This window comes from Notothenia coriiceps, unplaced genomic scaffold (assembly GCF_000735185.1).
Source record: "Notothenia coriiceps isolate Sejong01 unplaced genomic scaffold, NC01 NC01_scaffold00024667, whole genome shotgun sequence".
Taxonomy (NCBI): Eukaryota; Metazoa; Chordata; class Actinopteri; order Perciformes; family Nototheniidae; genus Notothenia; species Notothenia coriiceps.
In genome coordinates, this window is record NW_011357368.1 from 898,969 (window position 1) to 918,165 (window position 19,197).

The following is a 19,197-nucleotide window of genomic DNA, read 5'->3' on the forward strand; positions in this document are numbered from 1 at the left end:
ATGGAACTACAGCTGAGATAAGCCCTGAAAAAGAGTCACATGTGTGGCTTTGATGTGGCAAGGTCTGCTGAAAAAAACCTGTCCTTAAATGCTCTATTGCTTGGTTTCGTATTATTTGAATGTTGCAGGATTTAAAATTGAAACAAAACATTAATAAATAACAGAAGAGAGTCAATAAATTACAGAGGAAAATCATTTGACTTTAATTGACTTTATTAACAATAACATGATTGATAAACTGTGATCAGTAATTTACAAATGTGTTTATTTTTATTTCTGGTGACATAAATTAGAAAGGTAACAATGAATACAATCATACATACAAAAGTGATGCGTATTAAACCCAATACACACTGACTATGTATTGTGTAATAACTTTAAACCACACATGAATGCTTTCTGATGGTCATGATTTCTGCTCAAGGGTGCTGTGCAGTAAGGCTGAAAACTAGTACCATTCCAAAAGAACTAAGCCCATAGATGAGACCTGAACACACCACCATCTATGGAATTCAGTTCTCATAGTACAGCACTTAAAAGGTTGGTCCTCAGGAGCCTCGAAAGATCTTTGAACACTTTTTTTAATAAAATAAATCCAAAATATTCTTGTACATAATTAATAAAACCTCTGTGATTACCAATAGAAGTGGGCTTAAGATACATGCTATACAAGATGTTAAGCAGAACATAGACGTTGAGTCACCTTCCCTTTTTCTCAAGAAAAGCAGTGATGATGGATGATAATGTCAGACCTGCTGTTTTTATTGGGATATTATAGCAAGAGGCAACTAATGTTGATCTTAAACAGTGATGAATCATAGTTGGCATTTGCATTAGTATTGCAATACATTTTAAACAGACATATTTTAATAAAATTGCATCAGATTATGTAAGGAAATAAAAACAAAGTGGAATACAAACCTCAAAAATGTTGTTATAATTGAATGGATCTAATGTTGTGGTTGTAGAGTTTCAGGGTCGTTTGGTAGTATTCCTGTAAATGCCCTTCAGCCACTGAAATGAAAGTATGTCCACTAGGCGGATGCAAGCAATGAATCATCACTGTGATAGTGCTCTGTTGAAACTAGAAATTAATCATCATTTATGGCCGTACACTCCCAGGAAAAAAGAACTTTGGGACAATGGGATTACTGATATTCAGTTGTTCAATGTATCTTTGACCCCTCCAAAGTAAGTTTGATATTAACTATTGAGAACCTCTTCCTTCATCTTCAAAAACACCTCATTCAAGGCCAATTACGAGTCAATATTGACAGTGACAGTACCGTGAGATAATTCTACAATGTTATCTCAGTCACTGTGGTTTATTCAGTATGAGTGTACATTCTTTTAAGGTACATGTAATACAGTGCAGTGAACTTTCTGAGGAAGGCCACACCTGTAAATGTTCAGGAAACTGCTATCTTTCCGGGTAGTTGGACTGGGTAACCAGCGGTTCTACAGCTTATTATAATATAATTCCTGTACGAGAGACTTAATTCAGTCCTGAAAGCCTGCACTAATTTAAACAGCTGCCAGTGCTCAAAATGTGGAAGTTGGTAAGTACTCTTTTCTACCAAATAAAACAGTTATAGTTTAAACATGTTGAAAAGTAGACTGTAAGCATTTCTGATATTCTTTAGATAAAATGTCCCTAGTATTATTTTTTTTAGATTGACCATCATTTAACCAGTTTTTTGCCTATATACTTACCCAAGTAAATCACTGAAACTTTTCTCTTCAATCTGGGGCGTATAAGAAAATACATCTCCTCATGAAGCCTTCCAGGACTGTGCTCGTGCAGGGTTGAGCTTTAAAAAATCTTCAGCAGTCCCATCTCAACAAGAAGATGTGGAATCAGCAACACGTGTCTAAAAATTGAATGAACATAACCATCCCACCTGCTTGTAGGCCTACTGCTCACTCTCCCATGTCGTCCAAGTCCCCTGGAAGGATTCAGCATACTGTCTGGCATTCAGAGCAAAGCACTTTAAATACCACCATCATTCACATCACCCATCAGTCTCCCTCCCCTCTTATCTGTTTTTCATACGCTCCCTCTGTTCGGTAAGCCTAACAGTCACTTCCCAGTAAGAAGGAAACAGTGGGAGTGGTGAGCAGCACGCCCCCTCACAATGAATCAACACATAATAGTTTCTGAGGAAAACCATCTGAGTGGCCCTGCCCCCTGTTCCCATAAAGTAAGCAGGGGAAAGGCTGTGTCTACTCGAGGAACCAGGAATTCCCCCACAGGCCGTGAACAGCTGTCGAAATGAGAGTCGATGACGAAGCGGACTCACTGGAGGTTTGATGGCCGGGCATATGCAAACAGAAACCTTGATGGGTGTTTTGTGTGTGTAAGAATGAAATAGTCTTTATAACACTACAGTGTACATAATAAGTAAGCGGAAATTCTATCCACGCACTGTGGTTGTTGAAATGATGTGTCATGTTTGAGCTGTTGTTTCCTAGAAGAAAAAAAAACATGTTTGCTAAATATTATTTATCAAAAGGGCAGTGTGGACTTGCGTCATAGCCTTTTTTATGCTGAGATCCATTTATTTGTGTAGCTGGAATCATTCATTCAGGTGACTTCTAAAAAGGTCTTAAATAACACAGCCTTCCTAAAATAACTTTGTTTGTTCTCTGGTCACAGTCGACATGACAGGGGCGTGATACTGATTGTGTTCAATCAGCTGATAGCTATATTCAAACAGTTTGGTTTTTCATTGACCCTGTAAAAATCTTCTGGCTTCCTCATCCTCTATGACGAGTCACATCAGATACGAGAAACAAGTTTGAATTTCAGGCATACTTCCTCAGAAAAAAGCCCTGCCAAGAGTAATTCAACTGATTTCCTTGATCTGGACAAAAAGGGGAATCCACATGGTGTTGGGAAAATTACAACATAGTTCCCTTCCTGTACTTACATGAATCTGTAAATATTTCCTGTGTGTACATACTCATTGTAATGTGTCATATCTTTCGGCTTAAAAATTGAGCACACCCAAATGACGTGGTGACATTAACCGAAGGTAAAAAATAGACAGCAGCAAGAGGAGCTGTTACTTGAATTAGAGGTACAGAGACCCCATAGAGTCCCACCATTGATGTGCAGTGACTCTAGAATCCACTTTCAAACTACATCCTTGGGCCGGTGGGATAAGTTGCAATTGACATTTTGCGCCAGACTTCAGAAACAAGCCTGGCTTTCATGCTGCTGTTTGAACGCTGGGGAAATCACTCGCAAAAGGTCACTGAGCCCATTTCCTTTCTTTCCTCTTCATGCATCTAAAGACCTGTAATAGCCCCTTTCAACTGCACTTCACTTTCTGGCAGACATATTCAAATGTCTATATAGGAAGTGAAAGATAGGTAAACCAAAGAGTAAAAAGGGAATGAGATAGCAGATTTTATTACAGCTTTACCATGGTTTCTCTAACATACAACTTCCCATCTTGAAATGAAGGACTTCCTGTTTCTTTTGTTTGCATTAAACAGTGCAGTATTCTTCTTTAACAGTTATTACATTAATAAAGCTGAATTTGAATCCTGAAGGCTGCTTTGCTTATTTAAGTGCCCTTTGCTTTTTGAAACGTAGGACTACTACATGTCTCTGAAGTCCTTCTTCTCCATCCCACAGGTGATCCAAAGAGAAAATGCCCCTCTGCTCCACAAATGTCTCAAACAGGTGCAGTCCACCGCCCACACCAAAGTAATGGGATTTGGTGGCGACGTAGACCAGTCCATCTGGTGCCAACAGCTTGTGGAGGGTCTTGTGTAGCGATGGGTAGTATGCAGTGTTGTAGATAGTCTCTGAGGTGAATATAAGGTCGTATTTGGGTTGTGGATTCTCCTGTTCAACCAAAGCAAGAAACGTGCACCAGTCACCGGAGAAAAAACGACACTTGGCTAGTAATGGTTGCTGGGATAGGTCTGTGGCTTTTTTCTTAGGTGGTGGGTTGCCATCTTTTTCATCTTCTTTGTCTTTCCCCTCCTTTTTGCAACCATCTTCCTCCTTCATTTTGCCCTTGCCCCTCCCATCTTTGTCATCGTCACTGTCTACTTCATCCTCCTCCTGGCAGTTTATTATCACATTTGGCAATGTAAGCTGCTCAATAACTGTACTGTTATAATCTTGGAAGTGGACCTGTCTGGCTCCTCTCTGCAGAGCCAATATCCCCAACAGCCCCGCACCGCAGCCCAGATCTAAAACCGCCTTCCCCCCGAAGGTCTCTCCGTCTTTCTCAATCAGCTCCAGAAGGTCGTAAGTGCACTCCCACACCTTCAGCCCTCCCTCGTACACGCCAGATATAAGATCAGACCTCTGCTCCGCGGTACGAGAGAGGATTTTCTCGTCGTCCTCTCTCTCCAAAGCAGTTTTTTCAAAAACAGTCTCATTGAGGAAGTGAAGAGGAGGGAGTGTTCCTATGGTAACTGATTCAGTGACAGCATCCCTAAGGATGAACTGTGGGTCAGACAGTGGAAGGTGCTCTTTGGCCTCTTTCAATGGCTCGGCAGGTTTTGTATCATCCTCCGTCTGAAAATACAAAGCAGTTTGCATGGGCAGGAAATAAATGTCTACAGCACACGTTATGTGGTTCAAGTTAAAAATATCATTTGGCAGTACAGATATATAATTCAGCAATACAATGAGGCTGTGTGGGCTGGAGGCAGAAACTCAGAGGACAGGAATGTCCGGATTAAGATGACCATGATCCTCACAGAGATGTCCATTGAATTGTATTGCTCGTAAATTGTTGATGTGTGTCAATGAAGTAACAACATGAACACTGTTGGTTTTTTGAAAACAGTATTCTAAAACTAAATAAATTAAATATTAAAACAGTCATTTAACATACAGTAATGTCTCACTTACAATTCCTAAGAACCAATATTAGTAGTGGTGATGTTGAAACACTGCTTTTTGAGGCTTTGATAACTACATTGAAAATAAGTCTAATCAACTCCAGGTTTCATTCAACTTGTCTTATGTGACATCTGCTGGTGAAATGAAGGTTGTCAGGCCAAATGTAGGAACTTGAATTTAAACAAATATAAAAGTGTGCCGTTTGATTAGATGATAATTGGTTTACAAGGATACTACAGGCAATGTACCTTATTTATTTGAATTCTACATGTATATAAGTAACTTAAATATCTATACTATATAAAAATATGCTCCACTAATTGACTGGCTAATGATTTAGAGAATATTATGTGGGCAGTGGTCGGTCTAAATGTTAATGCAGTCCCATACACCAGAGCACAACAGTTCAGATTTTTATTTTCCTCTGAACTTTGATTTTAGACACTACACTAACAACTCAGTAGTGACTCGGGTACTGATCATACAATCAGTATGAATGAGTTTTTATTGTCAGTCCTCTGCCCTGTGACGTCAAGGCTCGTGGCAAAGAGCATGTCAACCTACGCTCTCTAGTGGATGCACACCTTAACCATTTACATTTTCATTGTTGTCAAGTTGGAATCATACAGCTGAAATGACTTGATAAGTGAATATGCATGAATTGCTTGGCTGATTTGGTCAATTTAGGAGAGGTTTAGGGGGTTATTGAGCTATCTCACATCCTCAAAAAAACAAAAACAACTCTATGTAGGGGTGTGTGGCGCAGTGGATAGAGCGTTGGTGTTCGGATCAAGGGGGCACAGGTTCAAACCCCACTGCAGTCAGCATGTCGTTGTGCCCTGGGCAAGACACTTCACCCCAAATTGCTCCTGTGGGGATTGCCCACAGTATTGAGTATGTAAGTCGCTTTGGATAAAAGCGTCTAACAAGTGACATGTAATGTAGATAATCCAAAATTACCTATCTACCTTATGCATATAGTTTGTGTGTGTCTGTGATCTTTTCCTGTATCTATAATAATAAAAGAAAGGACGATCACCATATCTTCATAGTTGGATAAATCCCAAAATCAATACCATTTCATCCTTGGATTTAGTCTGAACCCTTTTTTGCAAAGACAATGATATAAGAATAAACTGAATTATTCATTATAATGTGTAAACACCACCTTAAGGAATGTAACTTAAGAAACTGTAGAACTCTTCTAAATGTAAAATAAACATGTGCAACAGGTAATGAGCTACAAAAAAAAACTGTAAGTAGACCTAGATTTTTTGGAGAATAAACTTTCAATTATGAATGTCTAGTTTTGCTGTTTGCTTTGGTGCTGTTCTTGACTATTTGTACCCCTTTAATCGCTGGAATTTCTATAGATGTGATTGTGAATGCAATGTGGATGTTGTACTGTAATATGTGTAATTAAAATAGAAGAGAAGGGTCTATATAAGCCTAGTGCGAGGGTCCTGATTTCCCCTACAGTACCAAGCCTTTATAAACGTATTCACGCCACTGCATGCACACATCATGGCACGTATTGTATATTTCTTTAAATATTGACCAAATCCTTGCCATCAGGTCAGTTTCCTGAAGTCCATAAAGCACTACCTGACAATTTTGAGTACTTAATCTCAAACACATTGTTTGTGAGGTAATGTTACTCACGGATTTAGCTGCAGTCTCTATTTTTTCTTTTTGCACTTTATATCCATCGTCTCCGTCCGGGTTGGTTGTTAGAGCTGAAAGGTCAAAGTTAAAGCAAAAGGACATTATGACAGTCAACACAGCACAGCTAGCTGTAGTTTAGAGGCTGGAAAGTTGGTATCCCCGCTCACTGCTGCTGGCTCCACATGGCAAGCAAGTGTATCTAAGCAGACAGCTGCGTGTAAGAACTACATATCCCAGAAGTCTGCCTATCAAAATAACCGAAAACGTTGATGTTGTTATAGTGGATAAATGCTTCAAGTTAGTTTTGTTCGGGTTTAGAGGCATATGGTTGTACGAAATGCAAAAACAGAACTATACATTGTTGAAGAAACTCTCCATATCTGAATGTCATTTCCTGACTCAGACTACCATGATGCCTTTCGATGTGATTCTTGCGCAGGCGCAGTTGCTCTGGATCAAGATTGAGATTTGTTAACTGTCACAGAAGGTGCCTGGTCCTGCTCTATAATACAATTTTTGCTTCCCTTTTGGAAAATGTCGACGGGTGGGACAGTTTCGGAAGGATTTTTGCCATCATAGAACAGTGAGTGTTCTCTCTAAAAATATGCAATGTTATTAAATATCAAAACGCAGCACACAGCGTCGGGTACGCAAAGGAAAACATTTGTGACATCCAGACAAAAGGGATTTGGGAGGCTTAGGTTCGTGTTGACAGCTATGTTTATTATGGACACATCATATGTTATCGCTTTCCAGTGACGATAGTTTAGCTAGTAATCTTGCAATGGCATTATAATAAACATTGGCACATAGCAGTTCCTGATGGTGTGAAGCTGAATTTCTGCTGCTGAGTAAAGTCAACTGTACTTCAGCCCACTGCCCCTGTCACCACACCTCAGGTGACTGCTGCACCTTCTTCACCAAACCCAGACTCCACCCCGGCTGGAATGCAGTAAAGCAACTAGGCTTTTCGCATTTTTAGCCGCCAGCCCTTTCATTGTTTCTTGTATGGTTACCTCTATATATCTATTTTATTCACAAGCGAATGTTCTGGCTTGTTCCTCCATCAGCTTGACCGTTAATTTGATGAGGCTAAAGTGTCAGGGGTCAAAGACAGATGTGCTGAGTGTTGAAAACAACTTAACTAAAGAAGGAAAGTTCTCTGGTCGAAGGTTCAGGCATTGGTAAGTTGGATACATAGAGGTGAAACTACTTCAATAATCTATTAACGTTTTGTGTTAATCACTTGTCAAACTTTAAGTAGGATTTTTAAAGTTCTATTACAGATAATATCTTGGTATGGTATTGTTTATCAAACAAAGACATTGAAAGAGATAATTTTCACTTTTTACATAGTATAGAAGACCAAACCATTAAATGGATAACACGAGAAAATATAAAGCAGTTAATGCAATAGTAAATGCAACCTTTCGTTCTTTATCTCCTTTAGTTAGGACCCCAGTAAAATAACACAGATCCGACACTACGCTAGCTGAAATCACTTTTCATTTCCATTTTGTTATTTCTTGATATATTATGCAATCAGTGTAACAATTCATTGAAATACATTTAATCATATTTGACTCATTTGAACTAAATCTGTTTATTTGTTTTCTTTATTTTATTTGCAGGTGCGTGCATATTGCAGATGCATAATGCGGTGGTGTCCCAGCTCATCGTTCCACCTGCTGCGGTGTGTGCGGTTACGGACCTGTACCAAGAGAAGAAGAAACACACTGCCACTGTGGATTAGGGAAATATGGGCTTACATCAGACTGCTGGTGCAGTCATTTTACTTTAACTCCCTCACAGACTCAGATGTGGTTTTCGACTCAGTCTTTGAGCCAGTGTTTTGGACTGTGGATTATATTACACGCTGGTTTGGCACGGTGAGTGTGTGTTTGTCTGTTTGCTTTCATTAGTTTTGAGGAGTTTTGAAGTTTTTCTCTGAAGAAAGTTTCTGTGGGTATCCCCTGTCTTTGTCCTACAGGTGTTTGTATTTCTCGTGGTGTTTCTGACCAGCTCCATCTTGGCAATAGCCTACCTGTTCGTCCTGCCTATGGTCTTCCGCACATACTCCACAGCATGGATTACCTGGCACGTTTGCTATGGACATTGGAACCTGGTCATGATTGTTTTTAATTACTACAAAGCCACCATGACTTCCCCTGGGTACCCTCCCACAGTAAGATATTCACTTTTCTACATAACCACACGTAGCTCTACTAATCTGTGCTTGATGCTTAAATTAGTTATGCAACAACATGTTCTCTTTCAATTAGGTAAAAAATGACCGTCCATTTGTGTCAGTCTGCAAAAAATGCATCATTCCCAAACCAGCAAGAACCCATCACTGTGGTATCTGTAACCGGTGAGTCAATGTCTTTGTATTTCTCTTCTCTCTCCTTAATTAATGCATGGTTTGTATATCTCATTTGGATCATGTTTCTTTACCACCATAGCTGTATTTAGATATTTTCACATATTTAGCGATTTTGATAATATTTCAATAAATTGTTTATTGCCTCATGTTAAGCAAGGAAAACTATTGTCTATATACGTTTCAGACTGAATATCTTCTTTTTCCTTTGCAGATGCATTCTGCGCATGGACCATCATTGTCGTATCCTTTGTGTTAACATTATCTCAAATGTTTTTTGTTATTTGATAACAAATAAATGTTGGTTTTCCTTAATGTCACCATGTCAGCCTGGTTGAATAACTGTGTGGGTCATTTAAACCACCGTTACTTCTTCAACTTCTGCCTCTTCATGACCATGGGCTGTGTTTTTTGTAGCTTCAGTGGCAGAAACCTCTTCCTGGATGCATACAATGCTATTGAGGTAAGATGCCCACACTCACATTGTTGGCCTGATCGGGGTTTTGCCCTGGCAATCATTGTTAGTTATTCGGTATAGGTTTGGTACTTTTCCTCCATGCCTGGTGTCTTTCTCTACCGGGCTTTACTGTTCCTTACTGACACTTTCTTGTTTATGTCTTTAACACTTTGGGTTTGTGTATGCGGGCTGTTCCATTAGCGCTTTAAACATACGGATGTGGAAAAGCCGGGGGTACCAGTGACAGGGATGGGAGTTCTCATAGGGCTCCTCCCACCTGGCCAGGTAGAGTCTCAAAGTGCACTCAGAACAATTATAAATAAGCTTATGTATTATTATTTTGTATTGATCTAATATGTCCCCTTTTCCATTTTTCTCAAGACCAACTATCAGACAGCTGCACCTCCGTACACCTTTAAGGATAAGATGATTAATAAGAGCATCATCTATATGTGGGTGCTGACCAGGTAAAATATGCATTTCATTTTGCCACTTGCCATACAAAGGACAATGCTATCTAGTACACAAGTTCATAATATTACCAACTTCAAAACAAGCACTGTGTATGCAGTTCACACTGAAAGAAATACAGTGTAAACAGTCAGTAGTTTATATTGTGACGTGGAAGTTGTCTAGTATTATCTTGGCAGAGGATCAAATTAAACGTTTCTTCTTATTTTAGCACTGTTGCCGTGGCACTGGGAGCTCTGACCTGTTGGCATGCAGTCCTCATATCCAGAGGAGAGACCAGCATCGAAAGACACCTTAATCACAGAGAAAAAGAACGGATGGAAAAACGAGGACGGGTCAGCATGTTAAATATCTTCTATATGAAAAACATTTAATTTGGGCAATCTTTTTTCCACGATAGTCAAAAGTAAATTATTTGTCTTGTAAATGTTATCTTACTTTTTTCTAAACTGCTCTGCCAGGTTTACAAAAACCCTTTTGACTATGGAAGGCTAAATAACTGGAAAGTGTTCTTTGGCGTGCAGAAGAGAAGGTGCGTCCCCCTGATAATGAATCTCATGCAGCATCAATCATCAACGTTACCTTGCACTGCTTGTAACCTGTTCTGCTTTATCTTTGTCTGCAGTCACTGGCTCACACGTGTTCTCCTTCCCTCTGGACACACCCCACCTGGGGATGGTCTGACATGGGAGGCCTTCCCAGTCAAAAAGGACGTAATACCTGTATGACAGACTCTAAACAGGTATCCATGGAGTCTATTTTCAGCAGTTTTTGCTGTGTACAACCCACTCTGGTTCTCTGGCTGGTTGGCTTAAAGGATCCTTGCAGGGTGGCTTCACACAGCTGAAGAAATTGGATAATGTTAACCTCCAATACCTCAAAACGTACAGTGGCATTGCTCATGGTTGGACGGTGTACATTTTTCTACAAGTAAAAGGGCAAGGTATCATGGATTGTTTATTCTCTGCTGGGTTTTAAAAACGGGTCTTTCTTGACTCTAAGTGTTGTAAATACTGCAGAACCCAGAAAATGTATTATTTATCTGTATTTTGTACCTGTTTAGTTAATAAATCTTTATAAAGTGCTTTACTTAAACAATGTGTCACATTGAATATTCAGATATTACTTAAGATGGACATTGCATTTTATAACACATACATAAATTGCATGTAAAAAATAACTGGTAAATGACTAACATGTTTTTTTTGCTAAAGAGCAAACAAGCTACAGCTCAGGAGTTATGTCACACTGTTGCTTACGCAGACAGACCCAGAAACATGCTGCTGGTAGAGAGGGATTTTTGAGATGCAGATTTGTTGTGCGGATTCATATGAATGTTAGATCAGAAAACAAGCAGTAAGGATGCACACAGATGAAAACATAAGAATAGAGGAGACGTGAAAATGTTCCCCTCTTAATTGAGCAACATCCAGCTGGCATTAAAATGATTCCAAGGAAATATATTTTATATAATATTTAGCATGTTATGCATTTGATGAGAAGGCAATCAAACAAATGAGTGGTGAGCGTGTCAGCTACAGGGTGGTGCAACAAAAAGAGATGGCAGATAAAGGGAGAAAAGATTAAGGGAGGGTAACAGATTTGAGCCGGTTTGCAACCCTCTTCACGCTGCCACCACTCATCACATCCCCCACTCTGTCTGAAACAGACCACACACACACACACACACACACACACACACACACACACACACACACACACACACACACACACACACACACACACACACACACACACACACACACACACACACGGCTGTCAGTATTCACTCCTCCAGCAGATGTCAGTGTTCATCTTGTCAAGGTTGGACAAAAAGTGTACAGTGTGTTTCCAGGATAAAGATAATTGACAGTAATAAAAAAACAAAACATGTTTTTAGACGTTTTCTATAATAAGGAAACATTAGCTTTTATTTGTGAATATTAAACGGAATACTGTTCATTTATTTTGAACTGTACATGCATGGAGTTACATGGTTGTGATTGCATGGACACTCAGTGTGACATGCTATTATGAATGCTTCGTATGGATTTATAATGGCCATCCCAAGGCTTGGCTAAGCATAATTGATATGGTGCAAAAACATCCATCAAATTCTTTATTATCATATGTACAAAAGATACATTGCAGTCACAGGCTCCCCAACAGTGCAACGTGCAATTAAGACATTGAAATAAATATAGAATTCAAGTATTGTAACTAAACAGTTCAATTGACGCGATGGAACCATTAAAGTTGCAGGAAGATGGACTAAGCTAAAACAGAATGTAGAATTAAAGACTGTTCAGTCAGTAGTGCATTTTGTAATAGTATACACTGTTCTGGACTGTATACAGATATGTGCTGTGAACATAAGAAATTATTGCATATTCCTGATTTTATTTAATAAAAAAAAGGCAAAAGTGTATTCTGTCTGTAAAGAAAAGTAGCTTAACACTGACAATCATACCAGTATAAATACTCCCACCTTGCATTTCAGAATAAAAGCCCTGACAATAGGTTTGTTTACAAACATGTGTTGCTCAAAAACTCCTAACATTTAATTAAAAAAAATGTATTATCACCAAATGTATCGTAGTCACAGTTTTTATTTTTTCAAAACATTTTTTCCAATTACCTTCCTTTGCTATTCTGAAGGGGTAATTTCCCAGTTTCCGCTTTTATTTTGATGAGCTCGAAACTCAGAGCTAAAGAAGGATAACAGAATTCGTTTAAACTGCGCATGCGTGTTGACTGAAGGATTTATTCTAGATCAGTGCCAACGGATTGTGCGGGTGATCTGCATTCATTTTTTCCGGGGATAAAACGGAAATTGATGGCTGGTTTCGTTGTTTTTTATTGTTCAGGAAGCTGTTGATATTGTCCTGAGGCTCTGAAGGGCCTGACTGGTCCCCAGCCCGTCAGCTGCCTCAGTCTGCTGTCAAACTGCTGCATCTCCTGCTGATCGTCGCGTCAGGCTGATAACTTCACTTGGAAGCAAGTTTGGAGGTGGCAAGCAAACTGCAGACGAATGCATAATTTAGCAGACTGGATTTCCGGTAGGCAAAATTATTCACATATTTATTTATAAAATAGCTGACATAGCAAAACGCATGGGGTTACGTAGCCTACAAAATAATTCCCATCGCAATAGCCTACATGCTAAATTAAAACAGGGTAAATCAATTGTAATAGAAGCCTACATAACATTATGTGAGTGGAAATTGAGGGCAACAGCGACATTAGGTCCAGGCTCGTGCTCCCTGCCAGCTGGCAGTACACGTGACGTAAACATCGCAGGTTGTCTGACCTCGTAACAGGAACAAGGAGTGCTGAGCTGTCATTATTCCCCGATGAATGATGCTCTATATATAGGCACTTCATTCTAAATTATTATTATGAGCTGCTTTTTATCGCCCTTTTTATAGATACTATGATATTTGTTCTTGCTGTGGATTGTAGGGACGGTGATGGGGGGCTGTGTGGGCAGGAGTAGGATGGATGGACAAGGGAGTGCCCGAAGCTCGACAAGAAGCAAAAAACGTGGAGGTAAGAAGCTGGAACACATTGGACTCCAACCTGTCAGTTTCATAAACAGGCCTAACTTCATATTTGTGTGAATGCATAAGAAACACAAAGTTATTTTAGTAGATAATATTATTAAACCAGAAGCTGTGAATAAGAGTGTTGTTAAGTGAGATAAAAGGTTGTGATAATGTGAGTTTAAGAGAGCCTGCACATATTCTTATAAAGGACCAGCATGGTTAAATTATTTAGGGGCATTGCTTCTTTGATGATGTAGAAATGCAAGTTACACAGAAGACTTTTTTGATACACCAGACACATAATAATATCAGTCACCTTGTCAGAAACAGCCAAATGCTGCAATTTTTATGAGAAGATGTATCATTAACAATTCATGTATTTGTGATAAAATGCAGGTTGGGGGTTGGATTCCCAACCACACCCATGTTGCATTGACGTCTTCATCAGTCTGAGAGCTTAGTTATGTGTCTAATCTATGCTGTGCCTCTGCGCTGAAACGACAGTGTTTTACAATAACACTGGTCAATCCATTCCTTGTGGAAAAAATGTCTGTGCACTCTGCTGGATTGTTATGCATTATGTATGGAGCAACAGCAGCAGTGGCCTGCACACAGAGTTTTCAAAGTTTGACCTACTTAGTGCATGATTTGCTTTATGACGACCTGCAGCAAAATATATTTACATGATCATGTTCAACCACAGTAGGCTTCAGTAATGAACTGCCTGGCTTTTTGATAATGAAGATAAACCATCACATGTTGAGCCCACGACAGTATGCTAGCTTCACCTTCAGACTTTAATAGACTGACAGGGTTTATTGTTTTTTTAATAGGTTTAGCATGTTGCTTTGGGTATTTCTATCCTCTAAATAGAGCTGATAGGATTAGGCCTGTTGTGTAAAGAAGCTACCTTCTGGCTAGGACACTCAACTTTCCCTCTTTCCATGAACTGATCCTGGGATATTTTGAGGTTGCATGTTGTTGGGAGGGATATAAGTGAAAGTTAGTGTGGTCATTAAGTAATTGGACAGTTGTATCAACAGAAAGCGGAGCTCTTATTTAGAATTTGCTCATTGTGGCAAAGCAGTTTTTTGTCTCTTCAGTTGATCTGCAATCTGCTGGTTCCTCAGGTTGGCGTCTTTAAGGCATTAATGCAGACTTTTACCTGACTCACATCAAAGCTCAGATTAAGATCAGCCATGGGAGTACCAAACTCCAGGGAATACAACTACTATCACGGTCCAAACACACCCTTTAGGATTATGCCGAAAAGTAAGTATAGACTTTTGTGTGGCCTGAAATGCCATCATGTTTTCATGTTAGCGCTGTGTTTGAAGATTGAAGATTCAACTTATTGTCATTACGTATGTAACGAAACGGTTTCTCTGCATTTGACCCATCCTAGTGTTAGGAGCAGTGGGCTGCCATTATGTACGGCGCCCGGGGAGCAGTGTAGGGAATGGTGCCTTGCTCAGGGACACCTCGGTAGCACTTGGTCTTTCCGGGACTTGAACTGGTGACCTTCCAGTTGCCAAGCCAAGTCTCTATGGACTTCGCCACCACCGCCCAGCGTTTACACTGTACTTTGCCATAATTTCTCCCAGAATGTTTTGTGTACTGTATGTTGAGGTCAAGATTGTATGCACTGTCGATGCTTTTGTTTTTGCATTGATGTTTTTAGGGTAACAGGCAATGTTTGCAGTTGATGAAAAAAGAACATAAGGCAAAACAAATTAAAAAAAAAAAGAGAAAGAGGTCATAACAATCTAATTGATAAACTCCAAATTGCTGCGTCTGACTGAAATACATGCTTTCACAAGAGGTACGCGGATGACTTTGGGAAATGTGAGAATTAGTTTCACCTCGGGTTGCAGTGCTGATGTTTAGGAGAACACTTTGAAACTAGTCAATCAAAAGAAAACTTATTTTTACCAACTATTTGGATTGTCAATCCTTTGTTAAAGTACTATGTTTTATATTGAAATTGTAATTATTGCCGTTGGGTTTTTGACATTTAAAACCTCACCATGGCCTTTTTAAACTGGGATAAACATTTTTCCCCTTTTTTCCTTTTTTAGACACATTTTTACTTGTTAAGGTTAAAAATATACCGACACATACATTTATTATAAAAATAATTCTACCTTTCATCACAACTTCCAATATGAATATTATAACTAGTATTATTAGTAGTTATTAAAAAAGTTAACCAATGCCTGTTTTGGTATATTTTAGTTTAGTTTGTATATTTCCATCCGTCACAAATGTTTAAACTCGTAAGAAAACACACCCAGCTTAAATTCCAGGTAGCTAGGCTTACAGCTGTCAAAGCTTTCTGTCACTATACAATAACAGTCATGTTTACTTACTTCCTTGCAAGGAGGGTGGTAAAACATTCTTCAAATAAAGCAGGTTGTCATCCCTAATTACACATCCCTCTCATATGTCTTGTTTTGTGTGTGATGTGCTATGGGGTCATGACTTAAAAATATCCCAATAACCCTCTGAGCTAAAAGACTGTAGACCAAAACCCATGTTAATGCAATTATGTAATATTAATAACATGGGATCAGATGAATATAGAGTATAATCTCTACAGCAGTTTATTTTTCTTGTAATTATAGCTTTAAACTGAGAAAAAAGGTCATCTCTAAAGGTCATGGGGTCCCTTTTACCTTCATATGGTGGCCTGCATTGTTAATGACAGAAAATAATTTAAATCGGTGCATATTAGATGACGGGAATGGCCCCTCATGTCTAACTTAATTGACAAATGAAGACTTGTATTCTTTTTATGCAACATTTTGCATTAGAACATATATTTGGCCTACTGTCATTTGCAGAAGTTATGAAATCATGATTGATTTGTAGAAGCTTTGTTTTTATCCGTGTGCTTGTTGTTTACGACTTAGGCTTGAGTCTTTTTGCGTGCTTTCATTGGCCAGAGAGTGCTCATCTCTCCAACCAATGCCTTATGGGATGGGTACAGATAAATCCTGTTATGTTGAACCTGATTACTGCCTATAATCCACTGACGTGTGCTTGTCAATGTGAGTGCATGGCAGTGCACATGCACATTTTCGTTACCAGCCACTGCAGTAATCCACAACACTATAAATAATCGCTTTTTTCTTTGAATTAAATTACATTTCTTGGTATGCTGGTACACTGGATGTAACGTATGCCAGCATGGACCAAACACTAAAGATCTGTCAATGAAGGATTCTTAGGAAGAGCTTTTTTGTCCTTATCTGACCTCAATGGTATGAAGGTGACCAATAGTACATAACACAATAAAGTTATAGAACATTCAAAACATGTATCGATAATTTATCTTATTATATATTGAGAAATGTTTGTTCTTCTCATAATGACTAGTGTTTCTTTTTCAGTAATGATGCTCTTTAGATAGAGATAGATCATGTGAAATGTTTTTTAGTGATTTACATTTGTGCCAGAAGATATAGCTAATTTTAGTACATTTTTTTATTTCAAACAATATTTTTTACACTCACTCTTGCCTGAGGTGATGGTAAAGAGATCAGACATTTTTCCTGGCACCTTTTAAAAACTAAAGTGTCCAGGAGAGCATGGCCTTGATGATATTGGGGTGCTATCTCAAATCAGTCCTGTATTTTCTTTCAGGACGCAATGAGCCCCTTAAGAAGGAGCGCCCAAAGTGGAAGTGTGAGTACCCGATGACAGAGGGCCAGCTGAGGAGTAAGAGGGATGAGTTTTGGGACACGGCTCCTGCCTTTGATGGACGGAAAGAGATCTGGGACGCACTCAGAGCAGCGGCCCTGGCTGCAGAGGGCAATGACCTGGAGCTAGCACAGGCTATAGTAGATGGAGCCTGCATCACTCTGCCACACGGTATGAAACCACTCACACATACACACATGGCCTTTCAGATGTAGAAACGTTCTTTATCCAGCTATCAATTGTAATAAGCCGTACATGTCCTGGAACCTCCAGCGCGGATGCATAAGCTTACTGTAATAATTCTCAAAATGTCAAAGGATAATTTCCTGAATCCCATGCATCAGTTGTTCAGAGATTACTGCTGTAATAGTTACATAATGGTCCCAGTGCTGCGTGAACACTCTGCATGGATTGGTGCACAAAAAGCCATGGCTGAGAGTTAAATGGAAAAAAACATTTATCTGCTCACACTCTAGAGCAGGGGTGTCAAACTCATTTTCACCGAGGGCCACATCAGCATAATCGTTGCCCTCAAAGGGCCAGATGTAACTTATAAATGTAACTAAATGCAATGTAACTAAATGCAATGTAAAATAAATGTAACTACTCCTTAATGTTAAATAACTCTGAATTTATTACTTATTCAAGTTACAAATATTACATATATATTTGCATAGATATAAAAAATATGTTTGCTTGTTGCTCTGTTATTATAACATAAATCCTTTTAATTTGTCAGGTTATGAAACGCATATTACTCCATCAATCAACGATCAAACTATCCAAGTGAATAAAGAAAAATAACATCAAACACAAGTTATGACATTAACTTTGTTCAAAACTTGAAATAACAAATAACTGTAAAACCAACAATTGTGAGCTGCTAAGGAACATGTGTGACAGATTGTAGCATTTTATTACAAAAACAATATGCTGCACACAGCCTGCAGGGGGCACACATCCAACTCATGAAGAGGTTTGATTACCAGCTAAACATTCGTTTTGCATAAACACATAAAACCTGCAACACTAAAAATAACCATTGCTACACATAAAAGTAGTATATGTAATAAACTTCAAATACAAAATAAGAGGTTGTCCCTCAGTACACAACTATATTGGTCAAGTTTTGAGGTTAGTTTTGAAATGAGGAGATCGCTGTCCTTGAACCACCATGTGGATCCTCTCCACCATCCTCATCCATCTTGATCATGTTCGTAATACAAACACAAAACAAAATGCAAACACAAGTCATTACATTGCACATAGTTAACTATGTTCTTAACTTGGTTGAAGCATTTTAATTATATAAATTATTGGTTTTTTCAAATGCTTACCAATGTGGTTTAACTGACGCAGATGTCTGACACCGTTTTTTCCCCGTGGACACAGTGTGTCCAATGTCTGGTTTTAGGTCCTGTGCTGTAGCAATCCGTAGAACAAGCGTGAGGAGGTTGCGTCAGATGCGTAGTCTGTGCTTGTTGTTTGTTTAGATTGCATTTTGAGAAACATCTGTTCACACAGATTAGGTGCTCCCAAAATAGACAGAACACGGGCAGCATGAAGTCCGAAAGCTGGGGCATGAAAGCAGGGGGCAGGTAGCGGTAAATCCTGGATTGTAAACATCTGGAACTTTGCTCTCAGGCCCACAATCGCTTGAAGCTCTATTAACTCACTCTGAAGTTGTTGGGGTGCAGTGCACACGTCGGTGGTGGAAAAGGACTAGCAAAAATGGCAAAATCCAGAGTGCCTGTGCTCTGAAGTCAGAGAGCGCCGATCCAACTCATTCATCAACAGGCTCAAGTTTGGTGCTAACTGGAGCACATGAGAAAGTACGGGACATGAGGCTGAAGAGCTCGAGAAACAGGAAAGTGGCAAGATTGTCCCTGTTCACTTTGGCACATCCAATAGGTCAAGTTTACGCTCGGAAAGTCCGGTGATCGTGTCGGACATCTGCCGGGTGATGACTTGTTTGCGTCCCTGAGCAGCTTCTGATTCAGTTGGGCGAGATGTTCGGTTATGTCACAGCAACATAGCAAAGTCACACAGCCCAGTTTGGATCTGACAGTTGTCAGACAAGGGTTTTCCTTTACTCTGCATGAAAGAG

The 19,197-nt window shown here is 39.3% G+C and overlaps 3 protein-coding genes across 5 annotated transcripts; 2 read left to right on the plus strand and 1 right to left on the minus strand.

Moving 5' to 3' along the window:
* Positions 1-3,404: 3,404 nt before the first annotated feature.
* mettl18 (methyltransferase 18, RPL3 N3-histidine) lies at positions 3,405-6,883 on the minus strand. Its single transcript, XM_010782402.1, has 2 exons — positions 6,533-6,883; positions 3,405-4,540 (listed from the first exon to the last, which is right to left on the minus strand). The coding sequence occupies exons 1-2, from the start codon at positions 6,635-6,637 to the stop codon at positions 3,569-3,571; spliced, it is 1,077 nt and encodes a 358-aa protein (XP_010780704.1). The 5' UTR covers positions 6,638-6,883; the 3' UTR covers positions 3,405-3,568.
* A 102-nt stretch (positions 6,884-6,985) lies between these two features.
* zdhhc16a (zDHHC palmitoyltransferase 16a) lies at positions 6,986-11,504 on the plus strand. 3 transcript variants are annotated; one of them, XM_010782403.1, is made up of 11 exons: positions 6,986-7,118; positions 8,167-8,424; positions 8,526-8,720; positions 8,818-8,906; positions 9,130-9,158; positions 9,245-9,378; positions 9,574-9,657; positions 9,754-9,839; positions 10,055-10,178; positions 10,305-10,375; positions 10,469-11,503. In XM_010782403.1, the coding sequence occupies exons 2-11, from the start codon at positions 8,191-8,193 to the stop codon at positions 10,569-10,571; spliced, it is 1,149 nt and encodes a 382-aa protein (XP_010780705.1). In that variant the 5' UTR covers positions 6,986-7,118; positions 8,167-8,190; the 3' UTR covers positions 10,572-11,503. The 3 variants fall into 3 exon arrangements, with proteins under 3 accessions (XP_010780705.1, XP_010780709.1, XP_010780706.1); XM_010782404.1 differs by lacking the exon at positions 6,986-7,118 and adding an exon at positions 7,568-7,719; XM_010782407.1 differs by lacking the exon at positions 9,574-9,657 and having other exon boundaries at positions 6,988-7,118; positions 10,469-11,504.
* Positions 11,505-12,576: 1,072 nt separating this feature from the next.
* LOC104955387 (ubiquitin domain-containing protein 1) lies at positions 12,577-18,816 on the plus strand. The gene is made up of 4 exons (XM_010782715.1): positions 12,577-12,902; positions 13,306-13,392; positions 17,034-17,261; positions 18,788-18,816. The coding sequence occupies exons 1-4, from the start codon at positions 12,875-12,877 to the stop codon at positions 18,814-18,816; spliced, it is 372 nt and encodes a 123-aa protein (XP_010781017.1). The 5' UTR covers positions 12,577-12,874.
* Positions 18,817-19,197: the final 381 nt, after the last annotated feature.